This window comes from Sinocyclocheilus anshuiensis, unplaced genomic scaffold (genome assembly GCF_001515605.1).
Source record: "Sinocyclocheilus anshuiensis isolate Anshui unplaced genomic scaffold, SAMN03320099.WGS_v1.1 scaffold94, whole genome shotgun sequence".
Taxonomy (NCBI): domain Eukaryota; kingdom Metazoa; phylum Chordata; class Actinopteri; order Cypriniformes; family Cyprinidae; genus Sinocyclocheilus; species Sinocyclocheilus anshuiensis.
Genome location: NW_015546049.1, coordinates 864,423 through 877,568, shown reverse-complemented (window position 1 = coordinate 877,568; position 13,146 = coordinate 864,423). Strand labels below are relative to the sequence as shown.

Genomic DNA, 13,146 nt, shown 5'->3' with positions numbered 1-13,146 from the left:
TTTTCAGAGGAAAGGAAAATTGTAATACAAGGTTTTGTTTGTTTTATTTAAAACAAAGTGCAAAAAGTATATATATATATATATGGAAGAATGTTATAAGGGTTCGAAATGACAGTGACATGAGGGTGAGTAAATGATGGCAGAATTTCCATTTTTAGGTGAACTGTTTCTTTAAGAGGTGTAGAGCTGGCTTTCTTGTGTTTCCATGATGGCTGGAGACCTGGTCCCTTGCTATGACAGCTGTTCCCAGCTGAGAACACTGACCCGAAAGCAAATTCTCCACCTCAACAATGTTCTCAGAGGTATATATCTTCAAGTGTATCTCTAGTAAACTAGTTTATCATCTAGTGATTGTATTACTTTCCTGAATAATGACTTCATGTTTATAATCCTCATTCTTCTGGAAATGCATAAACATTTTTGTCTCGTCTTATTTAGAAGATCTTTTTGCCAACCTGATTTGATATGTGTGTGTAAATGCACGTAAAATGTCCATAAATCTCCTTAAGCACATCCACCCATAACCTTAAAGAGGTCACTTTTCTTTTCTTTGATTGCTCTGCCAATGATTCATCCTTGTCGCCACGCCTTCGACTTCCCACGTAATGCTTCATCCTGACTGCGTAATATAGCATCACTGGCCAAGACTCCCCAAAGTCACAACCTCCATCCAGATACCTGGGACTGCAGTCTGCTGTCTGATTCCAGAAGGGAAACTGCAAATGTGGTCAAGCTAGAGAGAACGCTAGCATTTACAGTCATGGAGAGCAGAAGTCGTAGGAAAAGTGCTTTTGTTAGCTAGTTTCAGTGGATTCTGGAGTCGCTGTTTTATGCAGGTTTGGGATTTTGAAAGGAAATTGCAGATCATGGCTGTTCGCCACAAACAGAGGTGATGCTTTGCATTTGCTTTTGCAGTTTTATTTTCTTGAAGAATGATTTTTACTGCAGTGTAACCAATGTACATTTTCATATGACAAGCGTTGTGATAGGGTTGAACAAATGGTGGGACGATGGGTAGAAGGGGAGGATGAACATTTTGGTTACCTGTCAGCCTAGAGTGTTGGAGGCAACTTTTACAGAGAAATGTGTGCAATGAATTCACAATTTACAATGAGCTGTGTCTATTTTAAATGGCTTAATGTCTTTACTGTGGTCATTAGAGCTGCTAACCACTTGCTATAAGGGAACTGTTATGCTAATGTGCTGTTCCTTTGAGAAATGTTATTGGAATGCTTCTTTTTAAAGCAGACAGCAGCGCCTCATTGGCAATTCATTAACAGTTTATTTTCATTCCAGTGAAGGGAGAAGACAAACAAAGTGGAGTTAGGTTCCAATTCAGATGAAGTATTTCATATGTACAGCTTGAAAGAAAATCTGAGATTGAATTTTGGATTTAATATGATGTTTGTACATATGCTAAATGCTGTCCTTCACCCAGCCATTTCATCTGCGTCACCAAGATGTGTTCATTTTGATCTGGAAAATACATTTTTTAGTTGATCATCTGCAATACTTCACAACTGTGCTAATAGGTTTTAGTTTTAGTTAACAGTAACAACACTGGTTGTTTTTCTAACAATACAAACAAACTAACAAATGCTTCCCCTTTTTCTCTCTCTTTCTCCCCTTTTTATTTTCTGTTTGTCAGGACACTGCACCAGCAGTTTGAGAGTTATAAGGAGCAGGTGAGGAAGATTGGGGTAGAAACGAAACAACAGCAGGCTGTCCATAAAGATGATGCACCTACCTGTGGCATCTGCCGTAAGACCAAGTTTGCAGATGGCTGTGGGCATCTGTGTTCCTACTGCCAGACCAAGTTCTGCGCCCGCTGTGGGGGAAGAGTGTCACTGCGCTCGAATAACGTAAGAACCCGCTTTGAGACTTTCATGCCTTTTTTCCCATTCATCCTCCATGTTGTCTTTCTCACTGTGAAGTCAGTTCCATTTCCATTGACTTTCATTTTAATATTTCATTTGTTTTATTATGCTTGCTTTAGTATTTTTTTTCTGTTTGTAACTACATATCAGTTGTTTGGTTGATTCCCTGATGGAGAGTTTGCTGAATCTGTATAAATCACACAATTCAGAGCGATTACAGAGTCCAAATCCAGAGTACGAACAGTTAAATCTCAGTTTCTCCTAATCATACAAGTCTACAGATTTGGACTGCAAATCCAAACCACCCACAGCTCCTCAGAGCTTTATAAAGACTCTTCTTTGAGTGAAATCTTCATTGACTTTGCTAAGAGCCAGCAGGGTAATGTGTGGGACCGTTTCCAGCAGCACAACATGCAACGGTCTATTTTAGGATCTCATCCTTGCCTGCTGTCTCTAAAGACGGCCCCCCCTCCTCTAGAGTGACTTACCTGAGAATGGACTCATCTCACTGGGCATGCTGAGGAACAATCTGCCTTAGTTCCGTCCTGCCCAGCTGGGTGAGGTCCCCTACTGTCACATATAGTCCATCTCAAAGTTTTCAATAGTAACAGTGGGGCTCTAAAAGCGGTTTTCTGTATTTACTGTTAATATGACAAAGTATGTTATGGCAGCTCAACCCTAATGCTGTTTAGATTAGGGATGCACGATATATTGGCATCATATTAATAATCAGCCAGTATTGGTGATTTTAAACTGATATCGGATGCTTAATTGTTTCTGCCTATTTTAAGATTTAGATCATCATCTAGAACTGACTTTTATAGGGTTAGTTCACCAAAAAATGAATATTCTATCATCAATTACTTAGCCTCATGTAGTTACAAACCCATAAGATTTTATAAACACAAATAAAATATTTTTGAATGAAACCTGAATGATTCCTGTGCTTCCAGTTTGTTCTTGTGCTTTAGAGAAGTACTTTTGAGCTGCTATTGACCATATGTGAACATTTTGGTGGAGCTGAATTGCAATGAAGGGACAGAAATCTCTGATTTCATTAAAAATTTATTTTATTGTAAAATATAATTTGTCTTAATTATTATTATATAATTAGCAAAACTCTTAAAGGGATAGTTCACCCAAAAATTTAAATTCTGTCATTAATTACTCACCCTCATGTCGTTCTAAACCCGTAAGACCTCCGTTCATCTTCGGTACACAAATTAAGATATTTTTGATGAATTCTGAGAGCTCTCTGACCCTCCCATCGACAGCATTGTAATTACCACGATCAAGGTCCAGAAACGTAGCAAGGAGATCTGTAAAATAATCCATGTGACATCAGGGGTTCAACCGTAATTTTACGAAGCTACGAGAAAAGTTTTTGTACGCAAAGAAAACAAAAATAACGACTTTATTCAACAATTTGTCTCCTCCGCGTGACGCAGCTGACACAGAATAGCATACGCTGTTTGCGGTCAGTGGATATTCTCCAAAATGGCACCAGGGTGACGCGGAGGAGACAAATTGTTGAATAAAGTCCTTATTTTTGTTTTCTTTGCGTACAAAAAGTATTCTCGTACACTGTAAAAAATGACCGTGAATTTAACGGTAAAAGACTGTAAAAATCATACAGTAAAAACCTGTTAAATGGTTTACGGTAAATTTCCCTACTATATACGGTGAAAAACTGTATTGGACATTACATGTATTGGACATTAATTTTACAGTAGTATACCATTTTTGGAAGTGAAAAAGACCGTATAATTTACAGTGAATAACTGTAAATTGACATTCCCAGAATTCCCTGCGTTACATTTCAAATTTGATGTTTTTCTGTTGAAATAACTGTTTCTTCTTAGTTTTTTCTTATCAGTTTTTTATATTAGGGTTGTGTGTTACATCTAATGTTGTTAAATGAATGTGAATTGCATTATTTCAGTTTCATGTGTGTTACCATGATGGTGTTTATTGTTTGTGTGAATGACACTGTGCACCTTCTATATATGTTATTATTTAAAAGCTGCTTGTGATGGGCTTTGGTTCATCATGTGACTTTCTCATCACCACCTGCATTTGGTGGTTATCAGTGTATTACAGAGGTACAAAACAGATTTCAGTACTTCAATAGGTTGGTATATTAACATTATATCAGTTAATGAAATTACGATATTTAACTGTAAATTTAGGTTAAAACCGTAAAACCTAAAACTTGCTACCGTATTTTTTACGGTAAAATTACGGTGTTTTTTACCATAAATTTTACGGTTAAACCCTTTATGTCACATGGATTATTTTACCGATGTCCTTGCTACGTTTCTGGACCTTGATCGTGGTAATTACATTGCTGTCTATGGGAGGGTCAGAGAACTCTCAGAATTCATCAAAAATATCTTAATTTGTGTTCCGAAGATGAACGGAGGTCTTACGGGTTTAGAACGACATGAGGGTGAGTAATTAATGACAGAATTTTCATTTTTGGGTAAACTAACCCTTTAAGGGTTTGGAACAACACAAGGGTGAGTAGCCTAATTGATGACAAAATTTTCATTTTTAGATGAACTACCCTTTTAAAGATATAGAAACACAATATGGCAAAGATTTAACTTTTTAAAATCTTTACCAGTGGCGTAGGCAGAATTTTATTTTTGGGTGGGCCTGGGCAAAAGTGAGCGGGCACTAGTAACTAACGGATGGAGTCGGACTAGGTATTCCGGTCATTTCAATCTTTTCTTTGATCCTATATGAAAAACAAACCGTAGAACACAGTGGAAGACACGCATAGTAAAACTCCCACGTCTCTGTCTCCGTCACGAACGTGCCGATTGTCAACATAACCTAAAATCATTCACAAAAGCCCCAATCCCTAAATACTGTCGCAGATTACAATAGGTCACTCGAAAAAATATATATACTGCTTTATTTATTCTGAAACAGAAGTCATTTAAAATGTTATTTGTGTATTTTAATTTTCATTTCATCATTCTACAGTAAATGCACAAAGATGGCCTATTCAAGGCAATGTATTTTCTTATCATATTTCCTCAAATATATTAGATATAATTTAAGTGTATACAATTATTTTATTCAGAAATGTCATGTTTGTGATTTATTTTAATTTTTTTTTAATTCGTTATTTAAATTAATAGGACTGCATATTCGGAAACAGGTGCAGTTAGTCGCCGGCGTCAGTCGCAAATATTATTAAATGAATCTTTGTGAGGATGACTGGCAACAGCTGGCCTTAAATTCTTTAAACACCGCACACTAAATGAATTTAAACACTGACTGAAAACACTGACTGAGGCCACATTTCATTCATAATCGGCCTGACAGTAGTGTGTTCCCGGCTTTGAATGAACATGATCAGCCTGCTCTTGGAACCAAAAAGTCTTACCGTTACTTGCGGGCTGATGGATGGATTCTCTCCCGTGTCAATGCCAGTTTTTAAAAGTCAATTTTTTTACAGAATATGCATTGCTGCTGTCACACAATTGCAAATTATTGGTTAACTGACTGGGTGAACACACACAAATTCACAGACGTGACATGCCTGAGATAGCCTGGTTAATACCTAACATAGCTGTTGATCAAACTCATTAAGAATTGAGCAAAAACACATTTTATTTATTTTAGTATTTGAGATGTTATAATAGTTTTGTAATTGTGTTAAAATAGATTAAACAACAATTAACAAATGTTATGTTTGTATAATAAACTGGAGGGGCCTATAGACCAATTTTTGACGTTTTTTTATGGGTGGGTTCAATCTGGTGGCAGAAAATTAGTGTTTTAAAGTAACAGTCTATGGAAGTCATAGAATAAAAGGATAAAAAAGGTCATTTTGAGTTTATATTTCAAAATTCTGAATTAAAAAAAATCAACTCGTTATTCTTTTTTTCCCCCTCGGCTCAGAGTCATGAGTTTATATCCACACTTATGGCTTTTTTTCCCCCTCAGAATTGACAAACTCGCAATTGTTGAGTTAAATCGAGTTACAAAGTCCGAACAAGGATATATAAACTTGCATTTGCGAGAAAAAAAGTCATAATTGTGAGATAAAATAGGTAAATGTTATGTAAAATGTTATAGGTTTAAATAGTAGTCTATTTCATGCTGTAGCTGTAGGGCTAATACAATATGTCCCCTGTGAACTGCATGTGGATATTAGAGCCTGGTCTCATGAAAATGCATAAAAATAGTACGCCAAATAAAAACGAAAACTCGTGGTATTGATACGCAAAAATGGACTTTGGCGTGCATATGATACGCATGTGTTTGGCGTGCATATAATACGCAGTTTTCGCGTGCATATGATACGACATTTGTTGGCGTACATATGATACGCAGTTTTCGCGTACATATGATACACATCTACCCCACAACCCTAAACCTACCCATCGCGTAGCATATACACGCCAAAGTCCATTTTTGCGTATCAGTACCACGAGTTTTCGTTTTTATTTGGCGTACTATTTAAACGCACTTTCATGAGATCGTGTTGGTGATTCTGACATCCAAAGGCACAACAATAATTTTTTTCTCTTATTCCATGGATTTTACCCGTTTCCCTCCACTTGTTACCATTGTTTTTCTGCCACCACAATGCGCACGCAGCTTCAAGTGATGTAACTGTGACGTCTACTCCAAATTGGCCTATTCATCATAGTGGGCAGGCCTATGCCCGTCAGGCCTGTCCGCTGGCAACGCCCCTGATCTTTACAAGCATGACAAGAGTGATTTGATGTGCACATATAACATGCGTTTGTGCATAAAAATTAGTTCATTTTCATAAAAAAGTACAACAACCTTTTATTAATGTTTTTAAATGCAGTAAATTCTGTTTCGAAACAAAATCTCCCTTTTATAACTATCTCAGCTAACCAGTTTTTTCAAGAATTCTCACAGCATCCCAGAGGAGTCTCCTCTTTTATTATGAGGACTTATTTTTCTTATTCTTTAAATAAGTTTCAAGGGATATTAATCTGTCTTTCATATTGTGCATGAACACTCCTAAAACTAAACGTTTTTGCAGCGATGCAGAAGAACCATTTTTTAGTTCCCCAAAGAACCTTTCAGTGATCAGTTCTTTAAAGAACCATTCTTTCCTTAATGTGAAGAACAGTTTTCCACTATAAAGAACATTTTGTGGAATAGAACGATTCCATGGATCTTAAAGGTTCTTCATGGAACCATCAATTCCAATGAAGAACCTTTATTTTAAAAGTGTACATGCTGTGATGCCTAAATGCCCAAATTCATGTAATGTACGTATATATCAGTTACCAGCCATTAAATGAAAACAATTATATTTAGTATCAGCCAGAATTTCCATATTGCTTTATCCATAATTCTTAAACTACATTTTACTGTATTTTACTGTATATGTGTGTATAAAAAACAGAGGTAGTGTATGCATAGGTGTGTGTGCCAGAGTTTTTATGCGCTTTCCATCCTGTCAAGGGTTTCTGCCCAGTTTTGATCACTCAGACTCTCTTTTATGCTAATCCAAAAAGTAATATCCTCTTAATGGTCAAGATTAAGATTTTCTTCTGAGAATTATTTTTTTCCTTTTGATAATTCTCGCGGTAAAGATCAATTGGCATCAAATTCTCCCAGCCAGCACCCAGGATCAATCAATACCTTGAAAGGCCAAGGCTGCCTGCAACAGAGCACAGCTGTAGTTCTTGTGTTTCCCTGTTGGGGGCATTACAGAGACAAATTCATGTACAGACCTCCTAAATCAAACACAAATTGTCTAACAAATATGATGCGCAGGCACAGATTCAGCGAGGCCTCACAGTGTTGAACAAGCATCATGTGCGGTTGCTTGGACCCCTCATCTGTGTTTTGTGATGCTCTTATTTTGGTATGAGTGGAGAACATGTCTAGAGGTGTCAGTTCAGTTCTCATATTTCATCTCTACCAGAGAGCCATACATGACCATTGTTGGACATGTCTGTTGTTATGTATAGAAAACAAACCTCTGATCACCCATAGATAACATTTCAGTTCAGTGTTAAATGTATTAAACATGTATTAAAATTAGAATTATTAAAGCATCTTTGATTGCCCTCGTCACTCCATATGGATATATCTGTTTAGACGCACAAGAGAAAACTGGGTTGCTTCACTAACACGTTTTCCTCCCACTCTTCCCTCCCCCCATTTCTTTTTCACACACTCTTTCTTTCCATTTCTCACCATTTATTTTTCAATTTTAATTTCACACTTTTTCTCTTCCACCTCCAACCCTCCTCCTTTCCCCCACGACCTCTGTTTGCTTGTCTTTCACTCTCTGCTTCCTGGACTGCATGACTCAAGGAGGATAAAGTGGTTAGAGTTTTTCTTTTCTTTTTACTGTGTGCTATGCTAATGTGATTTGAGGAAACTGTGTTACGTCTGAATGTGCACAATCACTGGATTGAATAGACTAATTCCATTTCTGTTGCTAATATAAGAAGTTGTATATGTACATGTGTGAGAGACAGAGTGATTTGAATCTACTGCAAAACCTTTAAAAAAGCAAGTTAATACGCTCAAAAAAAACAAAAAAAAAGGTTTACCGGAAAAATACTGTGACAATGTTTCAGTTATCATTGGATGGTATATTGGTGCCTATATGTTTTACAACTTATAACAACTTATAGCTACTTAATATAGAACAGAATATGTAACACAAAATAACATTATATACATTACTGATAACAAAAACAAGAAGAAACCTTTTAACTCGTGTACTGCATTGAAAATACTTTACCTAATTTGGTGTTCCCATTGCTTGTAAATTTCGCGTTATGCTATATTATGACTAAATCTTGGCACTTCTTATGCACTTCAGTTTTTGAGTGAACTTAATAATAACCAAATAATGTTTTTTTCACTCAAAAACTGAAGTCTATGATCAATCAGTTCCAAAAAGAAATACAAAACCTCTGCTAATTGAAAGAAAACAAGTTGAGAAAAAGATTGAATCCAAGATTTGGTGATTAATACAGCATAACAAAAAAAAAAATGCTGGGTTTGTCCCTATTTTACCCAGCACTGGGTTGTATTTAACCCAGCATTTTTTAGAGTGTAGGTCGGGCATTTGTTGACTGGGAACACCACTAGTGTATCAAGTTGGGAAAACAAAAATGATTAAAAACATTTTTTTGGGAAGTTGTTATACCCTGTGTGAGCAAAGGCAGTAAGTTTTAGTCCAATGCAATAATATTAACAAGCATTTTCAGGAAAAGAAAATCCTCTCCAGGTCAAAATGACCGGAACACATGAGGCTAAATAAAAGATGTGACATCTGGGAATGTCCTTTTACTGTTTTTTCACTATAAATTGAATGAATGAATGATGCATTTATATAGCGCTTTATTGTGTATTGTTGTACACCCAAAGCACTTTACAATCATGTGGGGGTCTCTCCTCAAAAGTGTTGGGCAAGTTACTCTGAAAATTTAATCAAATTACTGATTACTGATTACTTCTTTTAAAAGTAATCATGTTACCGTTCTGATTACTTTATTTCAAAAGTAATTAGTAACTGGTTACATTACTAGTTACGTTACTTTTTTCTCCATGAAATGTATGAAATCCCAGCATACACGCTCCCGATAAATATTTGTTATTAAAGCATCAACAATCACAGAACACTGTTATTTTTAACTAAAGCAAGCGGCTGCTGCGTGCATGGTTTGGCATGGCAGAATGCCAGCAAAGAGCGCTGCATTTATAATCTCTAAAAGACATCTCAGTTCATCGCAATCTCACAAATTTCTGTTATAACACAATACATATATGCATAATGAATCTTTCATAATGTCTACAATTTGTGTGTTATAATGAGAGTATTTATGAGCATGCAAATTTCAGCACTGCATTGCTCAACGCTGCGAACACACGCGTTAAATTACTCCGTTACTAAAATAGTAATCAAATTACAGTAGTGCGTTACTAAGTAATGCATTACTGCCCAACACTGCTCCTCAACCACCACCAGTGTGCAGCATCCACTTGGATGATGCGACGGCAGTCACAGTACAATGGCGCCAGTGCACTCACCACACACCAGCTACAGGTGGAGAGGAGAGAGTCATAGAGCCAATCAAGTGGTTGGGGATTATTAGGGGGCCATGATTGACAAAGGCCAGGGGGGCAATTTGGCCAGGACACCGTGGTTACACCCCTACTCTTTACGAGAAGTGTCATGGGATTTTTAATGACCACAGAGAGTCAGGACCTCAGTTTAACATCTCATCCGAAAGATGGTGCTTTTTGACAGTATAGTGTCCCAGTCACTATACTGGGGCATTAGGACCCACACAGACCCAAACATTTTTTAACCGTGTACTGGCATTGTCATGGCATTGTGTTATCATTGAAAGTTACTTTTTTCTGCTATATTGAGCACAAACAAAATTTGATTAATATTGCGTCCATTATTTGTCTTCTGTTCATGCAAAGTGTCTCATAGGGAAAGACAGGGTAAGACATTTTGAGTATTGTAGATTCTGCATGGGCAACACCAATTCTTTCCTCATGAGAGCCAGCTAATAGGAAACTAGCATGTGTTGACTGAACCCCATCCCCCTCCCTTCCTTGTTGCTATCGCCATTCGCCAGGGATGCCGAAGTTGTTGCCACAGCAAGGGGGTTAGGGGAATAGGGTATTTGGATTTGTTGGAATATTGATGTCTCACAACTGGTTGCTCTTTAGTCAAATGGGTTTAACTTAAACATTATGTAAGCTGCACTTACATGATTTTCAGCAGTGACATGTTCTGAACATGGAATGGATTTCCTTTCACTTAAAGTGCTACCAGTGATGAGAGAATGCTTATCTGTGCATGTTCACTGCACCTGCTTGTGCCCTGGGACTGCAACAGGCATGCCACGGGGTGAAAGTTCAAGGTTAAAATTCAAGGTTTTAGCACATAATGCTATAGTCGTAATTCACATTGTTAGTATTGATGAAAGCACTCAGAGAAATACTTACCCTGCACTCCAGTGGGCACTTGCGACTTGTGCATTTTTATGTGTGTGATGTTTCCTGTCAGGTGTCTGTGTTTATTGTGCTTGTTGTCTCTCTCTGAATGACTGGTAACCGTGTTAAATTTATGCTGCTAAAATAGAAATAACCTTCCTTTCTTGATTTTTTTTAGCATATACCTCTGAATGTCTCGTGTGTGGTTGTAATGTTGGTAAAGAGCTCAGCTTTCATATAGGTGTGGTCTTTCCATCAGTAAGCCCAAAGTATGCTTTATTTTGTACATGTACGCTTATCCTATGCATACAAGCAAATGCATATACTTCATTTGATAGCATACACTAATATAGGCGGTCGACGCATGCGCACTAAAAAGTTTCATCTTTGTGCAGTGTTTGCGCTATTTCTCTCCAAACGTTAGGCCTGCATAGAAATAAAACCAAAATCAGTATATGGCTTAGTGTGTGATTATCAAATCTCAAAGCTATGATATAATTAAATAAATATATGTGCTGCATGTTTCAAAGTGAATTGTCTGTTTACACGTGAGCAGCTTATGGTCAATCACAATTTTTATCAGAAAAAACGGAATTCCCCCTCTTCCCCCAAATTGTGCAGCCCTACTACAAGTTATGACTGATAAAAATGTGTTTACACCCAGTTGCTGCGGTCTGACGCAAAAAATAAATAATTGATTGATGTATACGTGGTTAGAAAAAACAAGCTGTACATGTACAATATGCGTGTTATATACTACACTAAAAAAAAGGTGTAGGATTGACTTCAAAACAATTTTCACTCGGAAATTTCTAGTAGCAAATTTCACAGTTAATTACATAGAAACCTCAAGTAACACATGGAATGAAACATGAAATTTTGGTAGACTGAAATAGTATTTTCTTGTAAAACATACTAACATAATCAGTTTTATTTACAACTTTGAAAAAACATTTTTTACAGTGTATGCTTATGATGAAATTTTCATCCTGCACACTGTATGCATACCCTAGCATGTACGCGCAAAACAATTAAAGTATACTGTGGGCTTTAGCCATCAAGATGTGATTAATCATATAGCAGATTGGACTTAGCATTTAGCCTCTACCTGAACTACATACAGTATGCTAAAATTACTCACTAGCGGAAATGTTTTGGAAAGCTAATGCAAAGATGATTCATGAGCAACATGCTTGTGGCTCGCTAACATGATAAAGAAGCAATCTCTTCCTTACAGCCTTTTAGCTTAAAAACTGCTTAGCTTAGCCATTAGCCATGTTGTTAGGGAAAGGAATGAGTTTCATTTACCAGTGTAACACCTCCCTTCTGACCAGCAGCTGGCTAGGGACTCTATTTATCCCTGTTCTGTTTATACGGCTTGCACAAATGCTGATGTGCGCACATGCTATTCCTCTTTTCAGTCCTCCAGTAGTAGCGCTAGCCAAGGAAATGTTAAAGTCCTTTAGGAGTCTGTTCTGTGGATTGATGTGTGGCAGCTATAAGTGCATGGATATTATATTTTCTAAAACAGAATGGGGCATTATAAATCAGGGGTGTGGACTCGAGTCACATGACTCGAGACTCGACTCGGACTCCTGTCTGTCAATGGGAGGAACCCACGCCCTATTTTGGAGCTCCCACCCCGTTTTGGAGTTCCCGCCCCCATTTGGAGATCACCGGGCTGCAGTTATACTCTTCTCGGGACTCGAGTCCCAAATTTGATGACTTGCGACTCGACTCGACATAATTAAAGAAGACTTAAGACTCGATTTAGACTTTGACAGCAAGGACTCGAGACTTGACTTGGACTTGAGTCCTGTGACTCGGAAAGACTTTATGATCAGATCAAAGTCGTTATAGACGCGGCCCTGCAGCGTGCTTGCGCTTGACTGGCAATGAAAAGCGCTGCCCTGTCCGTTTGATCGCCGCCCAGCAGACACACGGAGCGGGCATGAGAAATGAGAGCACTTCACTGGTGTTCGCCTCATCATCACTGTGACAGGACTTGAATGCAAAGACTCGAGACTTACTTGTGACTTGCAAAACAATGACTTGGTCCCACCTCTGTTATAAATACTGGGAATTATCCCACATGAAAAAATACTATAGTAATTTATAGTAAATACTATAGTGTTTTTGAACCATACTATAGTAAAGTGTATTATACTGTATATATTATAGTATTTACAACACTTTGTTAATGAATGCTACAGCATATTGTAGTGAACTGATAAACTGTAATAAATACTGTAGTATACTTTAGTTTTTACTACAGTAAACTGTAGTGTATTGT

The 13,146-nt window shown here is 37.4% G+C and overlaps 1 protein-coding gene across 1 annotated transcript in view; it reads left to right on the top strand.

The window, feature by feature from the left end:
* The first annotated feature begins 854 nt into the window (after window positions 1-854).
* LOC107699101 (regulating synaptic membrane exocytosis protein 1-like) overlaps window positions 855-13,146 on the top strand; it is an 87,825-nt gene continuing 75,533 nt past the window's right edge. Inside the window, exons 1-3 of the mRNA XM_016500273.1 lie at window positions 855-889; window positions 1,649-1,862; window positions 8,202-8,213. Coding sequence (XP_016355759.1) covers window positions 867-889; window positions 1,649-1,862; window positions 8,202-8,213 — 249 coding nt within the window. The 5' untranslated portion in view covers window positions 855-866. The remainder of the gene's footprint in view (window positions 890-1,648; window positions 1,863-8,201; window positions 8,214-13,146) is intronic.